Source organism: Gallus gallus, chromosome 13 (assembly GCF_016699485.2).
Source record: "Gallus gallus isolate bGalGal1 chromosome 13, bGalGal1.mat.broiler.GRCg7b, whole genome shotgun sequence".
Taxonomy (NCBI): Eukaryota; Metazoa; Chordata; class Aves; order Galliformes; family Phasianidae; genus Gallus; species Gallus gallus.
In genome coordinates this window covers 16770313-16787117 of record NC_052544.1, presented here as the reverse complement: position 1 = coordinate 16787117, position 16805 = coordinate 16770313, and the positions used below count along the sequence as shown (strand labels likewise).

The following is a 16805-nucleotide window of genomic DNA, read 5'->3' as shown; positions in this document are numbered from 1 at the left end:
AAATGCTGTAGGCACAAGGAGAATGCAAGTTTCTTGCAAGAAAAATACCTTTGAAGGAGTTGGAGTGAGAGCTGAAGGCACTGTCACACTGTTCATTTCCCCTTTCTACAAGATTCACAGTTTGCACTGAGAATCTCCTTTGCAGTAAGAAGCTGTCCCGATGACGTGCGCGGATTTGCTATTGAGGTAGGATTATATCCCTAAGTATAGCACAGCCACAGCGGTAATTAGCTGTACACTGATTGACTTGGACATCTGAAAGACTAAAACCAGACACAACCTGTGCATACCCTCAGAAAAGATGCTGGACAGTATCCCAAAGAGATGGTGAAACAGTTTGTGCCACAGTCATTCAGCGGGAGGCATATCAGCACCTAGTTAGGCCAACTAGCCTGAGCAAGGCTGACACGGGGAGCTGATGGCAATTTCTTCCAGCTGCTCTCTGTGTATTTGTTTTATTTCACGAGGGACAGCAGCTAAGATGCTGTGGTTACAGTGCATGACTGGTTCTGCTTTCATTTCCTGCATGGTTTTAGGCAAATCACTTCATGCCTCTGCATTTTCTAAATCTTCCTCCAATACAAAATGTCTTTTCTCCCAAGAGATGCTCTGAAGCTTGAAGTCATTGCTTTTCAGTGACTTCCGTGTGGGATATGCTGTGAAAGTATTTGAAAGCAATTGAAAATGTTAGAGGGCTGCAGTATGGTGAGTCCCCTGAAACCCTTACGCTCCACAAGCATTACTTTGATTATGACGTCTGACTGAACAACAGAGAGGGCACTTTTAATCTACACTCTGTAACAATATTGAACTCTAAAAACTAAATTATAAAGCCTGGGGAGGGGGGAGACTGTTAGACTTGTTTAAATAAGGAATAAGCAAGACATTATAACTTAGCTCTTCCTTGCTATCTTTATAGCAATAAGTGATTCACCTAAGAAAAAATCGAAGGCAAATGTTTGTGTGAGTTAATGGATCAAATGATACCTCTGAAACTCTCCACTGTAATAGCTTAATCATCTGCAAGCAGGCTGCAACTGGCAGGCTGAGAAAAAATGGTGGCAGAGTGTTGTCCATGTAAAGCCTGCGCTGTCTGCCATTACAGAGCTGGCCTCAAAAAAGATGGAAACTTCACCAGGAGTCTCATCCAGAGACTGCTGGCATCAGCAGAAACTTCACTGTGCTGCCCAAAGAAACGCAGCGGAGTGCTCTGAGCCGTGTTCTTCAGTGCCAGCAGCTGTTGGTAGTGTTCATTGGTTCACTGGGATTTGGGCCCTGGTGGGAGGAGCTGGGCAGTGAGCAGGGCTTGTGCAAAACGGCAGCTCCCTGCAGGTCCATCCACCCAGGAATCCAGTTTCTCCTTTCCTCATAAACAGGAGAGTGAAGGCAGGTGGGATGTGTAAGAGCAGGAAATGCTGGCAGATGGTGGGCATTTAAGAGCTGCTTTAATTATGGGAATTGGAGAGAGGGCCCTTTATGCATATAAATTTTTAATTGTTGCTTTTTTTAGAAGGAAAAAAAAATCAGTGCTGAAAAGCAGCTCCTGGTAGCAAAAGCTGTGGTCTGTGTGAACTGCTGACTCTAATCACTTCAAGGCAGAGAAAAAGAAAATGCTGTGCTTGTTAGAACCCCCTGGTTAAGCTTCAGCTCCTTCTGCAGGGAAGTGTTTGTTTCCTTCCATCTGCTGCTTTTGCTGGGAAGAAAAATCAGCTTGTTCAGACACCAGGAAGTTCTTCAACATTTCAACAGCGAGCTGAGAATGCAGAAACAGCAACATGCATAAATAATCATACCCAAAAATATCCCGCATACCAGTCACACGTATAGCCCAGCCCTGGAGCCATTCCTCAGCAACAGCAGGCTGCCTGATGCACGCAGATCCATGGGATGTGGGCAGGATGGGACAGCTGTGGCAGCAGATGCACGTGCCTGCCTCTCTTGTGCTGTCGCAGTTTTTCCTTCCATCAAAGCTTGTTTGTTTGTTTTTACTGGGAGCTGCTGACTGACTCTGATGTCTTTGTGCACCGCTCCTGCCAAAGCTGCTTGCGCAGGAGGTCAAAGCAAGAGTGAAGCCTGTTTGCAATGCACAGACACACTGCACCTGAATTTCAGCCGAACACCTTTGCAGAGTTCAGCGCTGGCCCGGGGACTCTGTTAGCTGCACGGTATGGTGCAGCTTCATCCAGCTCTGAGCTGTGCTGCTGAAACTACGGGGCTGTAATTGCTGTGAGTATCCATGGGACCGGTGGGTGTATCACACTGACCAGCGGGAACAGCACCAAAGCTGCCTCACCCGGAGCCACGGGGTGAGCAACAGCCTGTAGGAAAGCCCCGCCTGTTCTGCGTGGCTCTCAGCTCCTTGCCCAGCACTGCAGCCAAGGAAACACTTCTGTGCTTGCTGGATAACTGCTGCTGATGGAAACAGACCGCACTTTTCCTTTTTTTTTTTAGCTTCTGTGGCCTAAAACTCTTCCTGAGCTCAACCACAGCCATCTGTGGCCCATCACAGCCGTCACTCTCCAGCCAAGCGCAAACCAAGCCAGCAGCTCTCAGATGGGGCAGCATCGGGAGCGCTCAGCCTTACCAGGTCATTTAAATTATTAAAACAAGCAGGAGCTGCGTGGGGTGGGTGCTAGAATGCACGTATTTTATTCTTCCTTTCAAATGAAAGCCAAAAGCCGTCTGGCTTCGAAAGAAGAGCTTTTGCATCTCGTACCTCTGAGCAGGCTGCAAGGCGAGGTCGGGCACGTTCCGTCACAGCGTGAAGAGTCGGAGCGACGGAAGGAAGGCCGCTGTGGGGGGCGGCAGCACCGCCAGCAGCGGCAGCCGGCGTCGGAACAGAGCGCAGGGCGGGAAGCAGCCGGCGCGGTGCGGTGGGAGCCCCCAGCAGCGCTGCAGCCCCGCGCTGAAGGCGCAGCGCTGTGCAGCCGGGCACGGCCTCGCCCTGAGCGGCGCCCCAGGAGCGAAAAGCACGTGGAGATCTGCTGGTCTGCCGGCTTTTTTAACGTCTGTGGGGAAAGCGTCGGCTCCAAAAAGCCGTGTCCGGCCCACCAAGCACACTCCCGCTGTTCATCATTTGTATTTATTTGCATAGACCTCTCACAGCCCGAACGCCTCGTCACTGGGCGCGTAAAACCGCTTCTCTCAGTGCTGATCCGGCAGTTTCCACGGAAGCGCTCCCACGAATAAACTCGTGCTCGTCTGCAGAACCGGGGTCTCTCGGCCACGACCACAGCCGCCACCCCGGCGCTGTGTGACACAACGAGCGCTTCCAGCCACGCGCGTCACTCACAGCGGGCTCAGACCGCCGCCGCAACGGCGCTTCCGATCTCCACCTCCCCGAGCGCGGGCGGATCGCCCACCCAGACCCGGCGCTCACCGCCCACCGCGGGGCGGGACGCGCGCGGCGCTAAAATGGCGGCGTAGGCACAGCGCTCCGTCCGGCCCCGCCATGAAGCTCATCATCCAGGAGACGTACGCGGAGGCGAGCGAGTGGGCCGCCAAGTACATCCGCAACCGCATCGTCCACTTCGCGCCCGGCCCCGGCCGCTTCTTCACGCTGGGGCTGCCCACAGGTGGGTGGCGGCGGGACCGGGCGGGCTGTGAGGGACGGATGGGCGAGCGAGGCGGGAGGGCTGTGAGGGACGGACGGACGGACGGATGGACAGATGGACAGACAGACTGACTGACGTGCCGCGTGTCCGCAGGCAGCACGCCGCTGGGCTGCTACAGAAAGCTGGTGGAGTACTACAAAAATGGGGACCTGTCCTTCAAGTACGTGAAAACCTTCAACATGGATGAGTACGTAGGTGAGTGGTGCTGGGGGGAGCCGTGTGTGCCCCGGCCGCCCTGGCGATGCAGCCGAGTGCTCTGCGCTGCGTTCTGCGGGTTCGGAACTGCCCCTCTGCAGCGGGCCGAGGGTGGGATAAAGCCTGGGGGGGCGGCGGGCGCCGTGTGGGGAGCAGCGCGCAGCCTGAGCCGCACAGCGGACCCCGCTGTATTTTACCCGGTCTCCGTGCTGACCCGCCAAGGATCCGCGTTATCGCTGCGAGCGGAGATAACGGCTGCTGTTAGCTGCACCTTTGCACCTGGGTGACTGCCCCTCGGCAGCCCCGCCGTGCCCGCAGCGTCCCCCAGCAGCAGCGTGCACTGCTGCGATAGCACAGTGATGAAATGGGCTCGTCTGAAGATCGGCTGGAGAAGGAGCGTAAGGGCTCCAAAGGTGAAAAACTTGCAGGGTAATTATTTGCCAGTGATAACTTTGTACTGACCAAGAAGTTTCTGCGTAAGCAATTAAGCAGAGTGAGGAAATGGGCAGTTATGTGGGTTTGTGGCGTTCAAGGAGAAAACTGAACGCAGTAGGTTATTTCCCAGACATGTACACTGTTTGTAAATTGTTTCTGCCAATGCCAACGGGGAGGTGGGCTGAAAAGGCAGGAAGAAATGAGGCACAGTGCATGCCTGCTCTTCTGGAACATCCACTGCGTGTTAATACAAGGACATGGAATCACAGAACGGCCTGGGTTGAAAAGGACCACAGTGTTCATCTAGTTTCAACTCCCTGCTATGTGCAGGGTTGCCAACCACTAGACATGACTGGTTTAACTTTGCTTATTTGAGGAAGCAAAACTTCCCAAGTTGAGGGAGTTCTATAAGACTAGAGGGAATGGCTTCAGGCTGTGCCAGGGGAGGCTCAGGCTGGACATCAGGAAATACCACTTCTCTGAAAGGGTGGTCAGGCACTGCAATGGGCTGCACAGGGAGGTGGTGGAGTCACCAACCTGGAGGTGTTCAATGAATGTTTGGACGTTGTGTTGAGGGACATAGTTTAGTGAGAACCATTGGTGATGGGTGGATGGTTGGACTGGGTGATCCTGTGGGTCTTTTGGTGATTCTATGACTCTAAGACAGATGGAGAAAACAGCGCTCTATTGCCAGAGCCACTGCAAGCCTGTGTAGGTGTTCTGCATTACAGGCAATGATGTTCTGGCTGGTCCCAGCCCTGTGCATGCTCTGTTAACAGGTCTCCCGAGGGACCATCCGGAAAGTTACCACTCCTTCATGTGGAATAACTTCTTCAAGCATGTTGATATCTCGGCAGAAAATGTCCACATTTTGGATGGAAACGCAGCTGATCTACAGGCAGAGTGTGATGCGTTTGAGGATAAAATCAAAGCAGCTGGAGGAATTGAACTCTTTGTTGGAGGTGAAAACCTGAAGGACTGGCAGTCTCTAAGCACTGTCTTTCCTGCATCTATCTTATTTATTATCTGGAGATGACAAATAAGTCCAGGGGATGTGCAGTGAAAGGCGCCCTATACACTGTTACTGAGTGCTCGTGTGTGCCGGTAGCCTTGTTGTCTGACATCTCATTCCCCAGTTTAAATATGTGAATTCAGGAAGTGAATTGCTCAGGAGGTGGTTAGCTGGGGAACCAGGCAGGGATTGAATTTTATCAAATACAAAATGTGTTACAATAATTAGGATAAGAAGAAGCTGCTAGAAATAGTCATAGCCAACAGGAGCAAGCTTTTCCCATCAGTTTGCCTTTAGATTGTGCTATCTGCTTTGCTTTTTTGTTGTCCCAGCACAACTGAGAAAGTGTCTCTGACTTCAGAAGGTGCTTTTGCTATCGTTCTTACCAGAAGCAAAGTTGAGCTTCAACAGAGAAATTGCCAGCATATTCCTCAGATCTGTGTCTATTCCTGGGAGCACTGAATGTCCCTGTAACAGGAGTGCTGGTGGTTCTGTTTCTTACAAAAACCATTTCAGCTGGTGACCTGCTTCTCAAACTGTCTCTGTCACAGGTATTGGCCCTGATGGTCACATCGCCTTCAATGAGCCTGGATCGAGTTTGGTGTCTAGGACACGAGTGAAGACCTTGGCTATGGACACTATACTGGCTAATGCCAGGTTTTTTGATGGTGACCTTTCCAAAGTCCCCACGATGGCTTTGACAGTTGGAGTAGGCACTGTCATGGATGCCAGAGAGGTTAGGAAAACAACAGACTACATATTTCAGAAAGCCCTGCTCTAGAGCTACTGTAACTAAAGGTCATCTCATCTCGGAGCAGTTGTGCACCCTGCTGGTGTAAGCCAGCCCATGCTTTTCCTGCCACAGACAGATGAATCCAGTCTTCCTTTCTTGCGTTTTATACACCACTACAGAAAGGCTCTTGATCTGTGTTCCAGGTTTTTTTGCTCTACTAACATTTATGTAACCCTGTAGTACAGTTGTGATTGCAGGGAGCTAGAAAGGCTTTTGGAGAATGGCTTCGATAAGGAGCTCATCTGGTGAAATAGCTGCAAGAATCCCTGGCTGACTCAATCTTATACCAGATCATGAAAGCCAAATGGAGTAGCTTTTAACTGCACCTACACCTTGATTTGTATGTGTTAAGTCTCTGTATAGGTGCCTAACGGGAGCTCAGAGTGTCCAAATCACTAAAATTAGCCTCCAGACCATGACTTAATTGACAAATAAAATGTAGCTAAAGCAGACAGAATTTGTGATTGACTTCTGGAGGGGATGACAGACCCTACTCCCCATTAGGGACAGGGGCAGCTCCCTATTAGTTGGTGGGTGTGGGTTTGCTCTCAACAAGTCTTCTAGACTCTAACTGCCATCTTCTTATCTTGGAGTCCAGGTGATGATTCTCATCACGGGAGCCCACAAAGCCTTTGCTTTGTACAAAGCTATCGAGGAGGGTGTCAACCACATGTGGACAGTATCTGCTTTCCAGCAGCACCCCCAGACTGTGTTTGTGTGTGATGAGGATGCTACGCTGGAACTGAAAGTTAAGACAGTGAAGTACTTTAAAGGTGAGTGTGTGACCAGGGCAGGCAGTGGTTGGACTTGGTTTTTCAGTGGCAGAAGCCATGATTTTTGTTAAATGCTTGCTTAATCAGCTCCCAACAGAGAACGCTCTTTCGAGACAACAGCTGAAATGTAGAGCACTAGGGCTGTCAGGCTTATCTCTGTGGCTATGGGACAAAGGAGCACAGATTTGACTAATATCTAATTTAATTAGCATCCAATGAATGAAAATTGTGCGTTATTATGTGTACTGAAGTCATCTTTTTACCTGCTACATCAGGTTTAATGCTGGTTCATAACAAGCTCGTGGAACCCCTATACAGCATGAAGGAGACAGAAGCAGAAAGAAGCCAGTCTAAGAAGCCTTACAGTGATTAATCTCTCACTGTCTGGAGTAACACTGAGCCATCTTTTTATGTTGAAAACCAGCTGCAAAGAAAGGGAATTGCTGCAGAAATTCATCTTGTCTTTGTTCTTAAATTTGCAAACACCCGCTTTAACTAACCAAAGGAGGATGTGATCCACTGCGCCGTGTTCCACAGATCTCCACCAACGTATTCTCTGAAGGTAAAACCAGTAGAGAATTAGTTGTTTAAGCAAAGAAACAATTATACTTGTATAGACTGAAGGCACCAAAACAAATGTGAGAACACAATGGGTGATCACTTTGGAATGTATTCTTTGCAATTCTGTCAAACGCATTTGTGTATCACTGCCCATCTAGAAAATACTCTTAAGTTATACTCACATAAAATGGGAATGGCTCTTGTTCAGCCCGGAGAATGGAAAGTATCAGCACAGCTTAACAGCAGCCTGCTTCATAACTATGAGTAAGCCATCTAGAAATAGAAACAAAGCGCTCCACTGCAGTGCACAGGGAGGAGAGATAAGAGACAGTGGGGCACAAACTGAAACAAGATACTCATATTGGATATAATGAAAAAGTTTCCCTGTGAGGACAGTCCAGGCAGAGGAGACAGTTACACAGAGGTGTGCAGTCTCAATCTGATAGAGGTTTTCAGGCTGAACCCGATGTGGAGCCAGATGTAAGAAGAGCCCAGCAAAAGGGATGCCTCAAGCAGCAATTCCCACTGCAGTGCCATTAATGCAGGTGAATGGTTGGCTCATGAATCTGTGATTTTCTTTGTTGCCACAATTCTAAGAGGCCTTATACGTTCAGTTACGAGGTATAGCTTTATATGCACTGGTGCTTTATGATCTACAGCAGGGTAGATTTCTTCACATCAAGCATAAATTACTTCTGTTTGTGCTCCTCAATGCTCTGTCACCTCTGCTGGGGCAGAGCCTGAAGCAGCGAGTTCCCTCTGTCCATTTCCTGTGCTTCCAGGAAATGTCAGATAATCCTCAAAGGAAACATTGTTCCCTGAGCTCAGTGTGAGCTCCATCACAAAGCCCCATAGAGGCGGGCAAAAGCCTGAACTGGCAAGAGCCCACTTGGTCCTTCTATGGTAAAATCAAGAGAAGATCAATGCAAGACAAACTGGGAAGTATGTTTTGTCTTTGTCCGAGAACTTTGTGAGCTGTTAATCTGTAACTTTCTACAGTAAAAGTGTTATTTTTTTCTCTAGTCACTTTGCCTGTACATGCTGCTTGGTTTCTCTGTGCTAGTGAAACATGGGACAATTTGTGTGTCTGAATGGGAGCTGTAATGGCATATTTGAGTAGCAGCAACAAAAGCTTCAAAGCCTAAGAAAGGCATATTATTCTGAACAAGGCTTTCTGTCACCCAGAACCAAGAACTGAAAGCAGTGTGGGAGAAGTAGCTGCTGTGGGTCTCCATACTTTAAGGGCCCAACTCCTTGGCCGGTATCTGTTGGTAGGCATTCCACACAACTGGCCTGCCAGGCAGTGGCCATCTCCTTTGGGGGGGGGGGAGAGAGTGGGAATTTCTAAAGGAAAAAGGAGGAGGTCTCAGCTCTCTACCGTAAAATGTCTGCAGTTAAGCACAGAGTCTTTGTGTGTGTGTGCACAGAAATGAAGGGAGGGAGGAGGTAGCATTTTGTGAGAGGAAAAATTAGCTGTCAAGGAAAAAACTGTGCTGCCTTAGTAGAGTTGTTTACCTTGCCCTGTTTCATGAAGACAGGGTGAGGTTTGAGCTGTTCTGCCTCTGCACTGCCAGCTGTTTGTCCTGGGAGCACACTCACCTGCTCATCTGTTCTGGAGAGGGTCTGTCCTTCTCTGCCTCGCTGTTAAGTATGGGAACTCCAGCTGAGGGCTGCTGAGTGCCCAGCAGCCACGGGCATGTTGGCCACTGCTTTGCACCTTTGTCCTTGAAGAAAGGACCTGCACTACTTCCATATACCCGAGATCCAGCAGCATTGCCTCCAGGCAGAAGAATGGTAAGCGCAGGCTTCACCCTGGGACAAGCACTCCTTGTCCATCCACATACACTGCATAGCAGGAAGAAAGTGCTTTCTAAAAGCAGGTTTCCGGTCACAGAGTTCAGGTTGTGGTGTTAAACCATCGGGGCAGAGCGAAAACTACTGTGGCGGTTGCAGCAAAAGCTGTCTGTAGCCACTGTGTTGTTTCCACGGAAGCTTTATGACTGCCACCACATATACCACGTACAGGCTTGGATGTCCCACAAAAAACAAGGTAACTTTGTTTTGAGGGCACTTAGCTCACATAAATGTGCAAACTTCTATCAGCAGGATGCCCCATGCATCAACCTCACATGCAAGTTTTGAACTCTGCTGTCTGTTAACTCAACAGACTGTGTGAGAGTGACTCAGCCCTGCAGTGTAAGAGCACCAGAGCCCAGCACCACAGCAGAGCTGTACCACATGCTGACCTCTGCTTAGATATGAGTGCTATAATGAAGACAAACAGGAAGACAACTCTATTTGCTGTCTTAAAGTGAATTTAGTGCATGTGAAAGGTGCAGGAAATACAAGTAAACCATACACAATGTAAACTTTCTCTACACACACCATCCCATAGCCTAAACCAAGGCAGGAGATCCACCCTTACTATTTTAATCGCTGATAATTCTAACAGAGACTTCTCTGCTCTGCCAAAGGAACTAAGTCAACACTCATTTTGGCCAAGTGTTTAACTAAAATTTATTTACTGCCCATCAAAACCGACTTTCTGAACAGTTTTCAAGCTCCTGAGCTATCCGTGCAGACCCTGCTGCTTATTTCAAACAGAGTCTGAGTTCCAAAATAAATTTTTAGATCATTCTGTAAGTGGGGGAAAAAAAACAGTGTTTCTCTCCAGCAATTACTTCCATGTTCCCAAAGCAGCTTACTGAACTTCCAGGGGAAACAACACTTTTGGAAATATTTAAAGGGCAAGAACAGCAGAAATAAGGCATCTTATAGCCCAGAAGCAAAAGCATCAACTGATCAATTCCTTACAAGAAGATTTTGTAAACAAGTTAACGTCTGGTAAGAGAGAAATCTGAATTCTTTAAGATATTGAAAATTACCATTAATCCAATAATCTGTGTATCCATAGAAACGTGTTTCAGTATGTGGTATTACTTTCATCCTCTCACTGTACACACTCAGATCACTGCTTCAGCACTCATCAAAGCAAGGACTGGCAGCAAGGCACAGAACAGCACCGCGTCAGTCAGCACGGTGATACCAATTCAAGAAATAGTTGTCAGTCGTTTTCTGCCAGTGTGTTCAGTACAGAACACGGGCACTACAGCCAACAGAAGGAGGTGTCAGGGATGGTCACCTTCACCGCCACTGTCAGCAACAGAGCAATGAGCTGCTTCCAAAGAAACAGGCCAGGAAATGCAATAGAGGCAATGGGCTCAGCCCCTCAATACAGACCTGTGCTGCTTCTGAACACTTTCCAAGCAGTGTAACTGAACAGCTCCAGAACAAGCACTGCACCTGCAATAAAACTGCCCCAAAAACCACTGTGGGAACTGGCTGACATCCCTGAAAGGTGAATCTCCTTAGAATCACACTCCAAAACCATTCCTGCAATCTGGGAGCTGTAAGAGGGGCACCTTTTGGTATAGACTTTCCATTATTTTCTAACTTCTCAGTGGTTGCATTTCTCTTTATCACTGGATATTATTATTAGGACTTTCAACAGGAATCTTGACCACAGGGTGGATAAAATGGTCTCCTTTGGTTCTGGCAACAGAAGGGTTGTGCAAGAATCCTGCAGTGCAAGGTAGTATCGTTCTTCTATTGCATCAGAGCACTGAAAATCAAACAGCTTTGACAAAAAAAGGAAAGCATCTGTCTCCGATTTCTTCAGCACTTGTTGCTAGAGAAGGACACTAGTTTTCATCTTCCCAGAACTCACCGTCAATCTGCATAGCTTGAAACAATCTGCAAGACAGTCAGAAATTTACATCAGGATAGAAAATGAAGTAAAAAAAAAGCAAAAGCAGGTTTCATAATTCCTATCAGTAGCATAAGACTCGTGCTGCAGTTCTCAAGGTCAGTCAAAAGAAGCTACTTTGCATTTGTACAGCACTTCACAGCAGAGGGTCTTACAACACCTTACAGACACAAAGTGTCAATAAATCTTTGAGAATAATAATCCAAACTGAATTAAAAGTTACCAAGCATGCTGCAATTCCCAGTTGGTCTTTAGCAGCATATAATCAGCAGCTGAGCCCGCCTGCTCCAAACAGCTGACAGCCTTACCTGACAAGACAGAGCTGGGCAAACAACTACAACATAACGGGGGGAACAAAATGAAAGAAAATGGGCTTTTCTTGTAAAACAGTTCATCTTTATCAAGAGAGGTAAAAGTTAAGCTCTGAGAATAGCAGGAGACAGGGAAAAAACCAGAGGAAAATGGGGTAGGAAGTGAAAAAATTGTTGGGAGAGGAAGAAGTGCTGAGAAACAAGGTTCAAAAACAGGAGAAAGTCCTGTCAGCCACATTTATGGACAAAAGCAGAGCAAGCTGTGGAGTTCTGAAGAAAACGCTGCTATTTTGCAATATGTATCTGACACCTACAAAACCCAACACCCAAGCAGTACAGCACTGGAAGTAACACACGTAAACACGTACCGATCAAAGCACGGGGAAGATGGATCATTGAAGTGCTTGTATGGGTTCACCCTTGACAGGGAAGCCATACAAAGCCAGCAGAAGTACTGCATGCAGCCAGTACACGTCATTTTGTTACAACCATCTAGTTTCTGGCAGGGAAAAGAAAAGAAACAACGAGGTATTTCCACGTCAGGCCTCAGGTCCCAAAAACACAACACTTACAATTCGTTGTACCCCGACTCCATCACAGCACATTTTTCCACAGCTGGGAGAACTACGAGCTAGAATTGCAGGGCTGTGACTCAGTTCTGTCACCAGTCCACTGGAAGTTACTATTTATCTGAAGCTATTTGTTTATTTACCAGCTGCAGTCTGAAAATGGAAAGGGATTCATACGGATGTTGAGTCAACCTGGGTCTGCTCAGAACCGGAGTCTGAACACTGACTGCTGCATTTACTCACATTCCTGAGCTACAAACTATAACCTACTCTTCTGTGTGCTGCAGACAGAAGTGCAAAGATCTCTTTGCCAGTTGCTAGAAATGTACTTTCAGTGGTGAACTCAGACTCTGGGAGTAAATCTCTGAGCTGATGTAAATACAGCACATCGCCTTTTGCGTTCATTTCATTAGGAGTTACTGTGATTCTTCAGCCTTTCCCCACCACACTCACCTCTATAGGAGTACTACAGCAAGGGCAGGCCTTGGAGTTCTTTTCCAGCCATTCTTTGCTCTCCATCTCCTCCAGGGCTTTCTGGATCACCCGTTTGCCATAGCGCTGCTCCAAAAACCTTTTGGTTGCCTCATCAGCTTCTAAATATTCATTACGCAAATCCATCAATTTCTCTGCAGAGCAAAACAAAGCTTTTGTAGTGCGTTACAGAAAGAACTTCAGCTAACAACAGTGTAAAGCATTCTCACAGGAAACCGGCACCATTAATCAAAGAGTAAAACATAAGGATACGTAAGAAAATGATATTGAGATCTCTGCATCTCATTCAACAGCTTTACAGTGCTTGACCATAGAAGAGAACATCCGGTGAAATTACAACAGGCCTAAAATGTGGATTGGACTGAAAAACAAAGTATTTTTTTCTGAACACAAATGTAATGCTATGTCACGTGATTCCAAGGCCAAACAGGCAATCAAGCACGCAGCTGAGCACATACCAACCTAACGGCAGAAAGAAGTGCCTTCATAGGAAAGGGTAAAAAAGGGCACTTATAAATGCAGGTGTTCTTCCCCTGCCGTGGCCTCTCCGAATTTGGCAGTCAGCAGTTTAGGGACCTCCTGATCTGTGCCGTGCCACGGCAGTGGAATCTTTTAATTGCTAGCAACAGACCTATCTAAAAGAATCTGTCTTAGCTCATGTGCTGACCAGCCTCCCTGTTTAAATTCTGACTTTGGGTCTTTGTCACACAACACCTAATTAACTGCTTCTCCATCCACTTCTGACACGCGACGACTCACCTGCAGTTATTTTACACGGTGAGACCCCGTGGTAAGTCATCTTGCACAGAGTACAAAAAGCGTAGTTGCAGCAGGAGCAGATGCCCATGGTGCAGCCCGGCTCCTGCATGACGGGCGTCTGGCAGCCCGGCCGAGGGCAGTACACGACGTCTGCCATCAGGTCCAAGGTGGACTGCAGAAGCAGGCGGTCGTAGCGTGCGAACAGCTGCTCTCCAACCAACTCCTTCACCTAACAGAGACCGAGGAGAGATTATCTGCATTTGGAATTCTGAGTCTGTCACCTATGACAAGAAATGAAAGTAGATGAAAAAGCACAGCTGGCATGAATTCACTCTGTATCCTCCAACAGAGGTCACAAAATTACTCCTAGGAATGCCATTCTGATAAGTTAAATAGTTGACAGGACAAACATGCAGCACCAAAGGTAACGGGACATCCGTTCAGGCCTCTGACCAACACCGTTTTGCCAGTAGGCAAAATGTGTACCCCGTGATTTACTTTTAACCTGGAGGAATCTGTGTGGCTCAGAGAAAGAACTTCCCTGGGTGCGCTCGCCATGCTGACCAGCAAAAGCCAGACTGCGTCCTCCACAGTGCTGGGTTAAGCACAGCCCTTACCGCCACCGCTCGCATCCATTACCTGACCAGGAGTAGCAACAGAAGAACACTTCGGTTCTGGGCAGTTGAGGCAGTGGACCTGACCATCCCTGATCTGAATTTCAAAGTAGTCCTTCAGGCAAGCTTTGCAGTACACGTGGCTGCACTCGGTGAAGTACATACATTCCGTGCCCAGCTTCTCACAGAAGCAAATATTGCACAAGTACATCTTACTGTTAAAGCACTTCCTTCTCTGAGCCTGATCGAAGTCCAGGATCTCCCGAATCAGGCTGGACAAAGATTCCACGTCCTGCACAGCTCTTTCATCAATTTCTTCTTCAGCTGCAGCACAGCCCACGGCAGCACCACAATCCTCAGCATCCTGATGGACCGAGGGCGTCCCGCCCTGTGTATTCCCTTGTTGGCACATTTTTAGCTCGTATGGGGAGGAAATGTTCAGGTAACTCAATGTTTCTTCCTTCAGAAACTGCATCCAGGCAAATAAGACCACGCAGCCTCGGTTCTCTTCCCATAGGTTGTCCAAATGCTTGCAAAGAGCGCTGAGCTAGGAAAGAAAAACCATTTCAGACTTCAGTGAGTTGTGGGAATTCGTGACAGCCCTCCTCTCCCATAGTGCTCCTTCAATGCAAATTTACATCTCCAACTCTGGAACTTTTAATTAATGCGTAAAAGACATAAAAATAGTGCTCACAGACAGAGACTTTCAGCTCTCAGAAGGGAAACCAAATAACAACAGGTAGGAAACAAAAGAGCCAACTGAAAGACGGATGTCATCGTGTACGTCTTAACTTTAATTGCATCTACTCTATTAACATCCACCACAGCACTGCTAATTACGCACTCACTCACCACCACCACCAAAGCTCTGCTAGAATGTTAGAGTTGATTTGCAAACCTGTGCTGGGGAGAGCCATTTGCTGCTGAGGGTAAACGCAGGCGGGGAGGTTGACGGGTAGTCCGGCGGGAGCTCAAAATTCAGCACAAGTGGAGGCAGAAAGCAAACGGTGCATTCAAACCCACTGCTCTGGGGACCCTCTGTGGAATTGCCTGAGCCAAAGCCAATGGAGACAATGTGAGACATAACAAAGAAATGATGGCACACACGGCCTCTCTGTCCGTTTGATACATTTCCCACTTTAAGATGATTTATTCAACCCTAAATAACGGTGCGGTAAAACGCCACGAGGTTGTATGGGGTTACAGCAATCACCAGGAGTGCCGTGGAATAGCGGGTCCTGCAGGCCAAGAACACGGAAAACACTCCCAGGGGAAAATAAAGATATGAACTTAATTACCCACAGAAATACTACGATCAGCTCTAACTTTGAAGCTCAATGGAGAGGCTGCATCCAAAAGGGTGAGAGTGCGCAGCCTGACACAAACACAGCCATGCCATGAACACGAGGAGGGGTCCCACGTGGCTCCGACAGGTGAATACTGCTACAGCTGAGGGGAGCATCTGAGAAGGCCCCAGAAAATGACCTGGGGAAACTTAAAGGGAACAAAAGGCGTCACAACTCACCGCTCACAAAAACTCTGAAGTTTTGGGGCAGTTCCAAACAAATTCTTGTCTCTCCTCCTTGGGCTGACTCGGCTCTCTTAAACTCATCTTCATCATAGATGCTGGCCAGCGCCAGCAGCTCGTCCTCCTGGGCTTCTCTGTCCTCTGAAGACATTTAATTGTCTGTGGAGTTAATACCACTCTGCAGCATCAACTGAGTGAACGCATCCTATCCAAACTACGCGTTCTATTTGCTTTGTACCTCTACAGGGAGAGTCAGAAACCAAAGGAACCGAATGAGCGTGGAATAGAATTACGCTTTGTTTACGAGTTGAAAAGAAAAGTGTTGGAGGGTTCGCAAAGTGGGAAACACCGACAGCACGCGGGGGGTTAAAAAGCCAACGGCGGTCAGCGGCTGAGAACCGCTGCAGGAACAGCAGCGAAATACAGCGAGGGGAAAAGTGACGGCGGGGCGTCGCACAGCGGCTGGAAGGGAAAACAGAGCAGAAAAGAAGAGAAACGAATCAGTAACGGAACCGCTCAAACGGCGATCCGAAAAGGCACATTTATGAGGAAAACTATTGCGGATCTCCGCAACAAACTTCGAACCCCGCGCCCGGCCGGCAGGAGGCGCTCCGCTCCCGGCAGAGCCGCCGCGCGATCCCCGCAGCTCGGAGCGCCTCGCGCAAAAACGCCGACTTCGCAGTGCGCGCAGTGTGACGGCCGCTGCGGCACCGCCCGCCCGCAGCAGCGGAGCTGCAGGGATTGCAGTCCTCCCGTCAGAGCTCCGCCATGCGCCGCTCCCGGGCGCGTTCTCTCAGAGGCCGCCGCAGAGTCCCGACCCGCTGCGCCCCGGCGCCGCTCCCACCGAGCAGAAACGCAACCGAAGCGAACGGAAAGCCTCCCGGCCACGCTCCCGCACGGGCAGGGCCGGGATCGGAGGCCGCAGTGACGGCGCCGGGCGGAGCCGAGGCCGCACGGAGCGCCCCGCAGCCCCCGGCGGCGCCCCGCGGCCCTGCGCGGCACGGCCCGCTCTTCCGCACGGCCGCCCCCGGTTACCTCAGCCGCGTGGCTGCCGCACGGCCCGAGGGACGCGGAACGGGGCGCCGCAGCGCGCGGGAAGCGCGGACCGGGAAGGAGCGGCGGAGGGCGGAGGCCCCGGCCCGGCCCCGCCGCGCTGCTGACAGCGCAGAGCGCCCGGCTCCGCCCGCCGCGCTCCGCCTCCCTACAGCGCCCCCCTGCGGCCGGGAGGAACGCGGGGTCCCCCGGAGGCGCCGCAGCCGAAGCGGGCAGTCCCGGTGCCGCCCCCGCACAGCCTGCGGTCGCTGACCGCACACGGCCGGGTAAGCCAGCCGAAACCACCGCCCCACGTCGACGGAAGCCACTACAAGCACAGCTGGGAAACGG

At 49.4% G+C, this 16805-nt stretch overlaps 2 protein-coding genes across 4 annotated transcripts; one reads left to right on the top strand and one right to left on the bottom strand.

Moving 5' to 3' along the window:
- The first annotated feature begins 3389 nt into the window (after positions 1-3389).
- Positions 3390-8409, top strand: GNPDA1 (glucosamine-6-phosphate deaminase 1). Its single transcript, NM_001006156.2, has 6 exons — positions 3390-3575; positions 3708-3809; positions 5024-5206; positions 5808-5992; positions 6648-6822; positions 7098-8409. The coding sequence occupies exons 1-6, from the start codon at positions 3452-3454 to the stop codon at positions 7193-7195; spliced, it is 867 nt and encodes a 288-aa protein (NP_001006156.1). The 5' UTR covers positions 3390-3451; the 3' UTR covers positions 7196-8409.
- Positions 8410-9680: 1271 nt separating this feature from the next.
- RNF14 (ring finger protein 14) lies at positions 9681-16586 on the bottom strand. 3 transcript variants are annotated; one of them, XM_046900386.1, is made up of 9 exons: positions 16458-16586; positions 15661-15884; positions 15420-15581; positions 14793-14944; positions 13920-14441; positions 13281-13509; positions 12483-12655; positions 11829-11959; positions 9681-11136 (listed from the first exon to the last, which is right to left on the bottom strand). In XM_046900386.1, the coding sequence occupies exons 3-9, from the start codon at positions 15571-15573 to the stop codon at positions 11085-11087; spliced, it is 1413 nt and encodes a 470-aa protein (XP_046756342.1). In that variant the 5' UTR covers positions 15574-15581; positions 15661-15884; positions 16458-16586; the 3' UTR covers positions 9681-11084. The 3 variants fall into 3 exon arrangements, with proteins under 3 accessions (XP_046756342.1, XP_025010636.2, NP_001025794.3); XM_025154868.3 differs by having other exon boundaries at positions 15420-15662; NM_001030623.3 differs by lacking the exon at positions 15661-15884.
- Between the last annotated feature and the right edge of the window lie 219 nt (positions 16587-16805).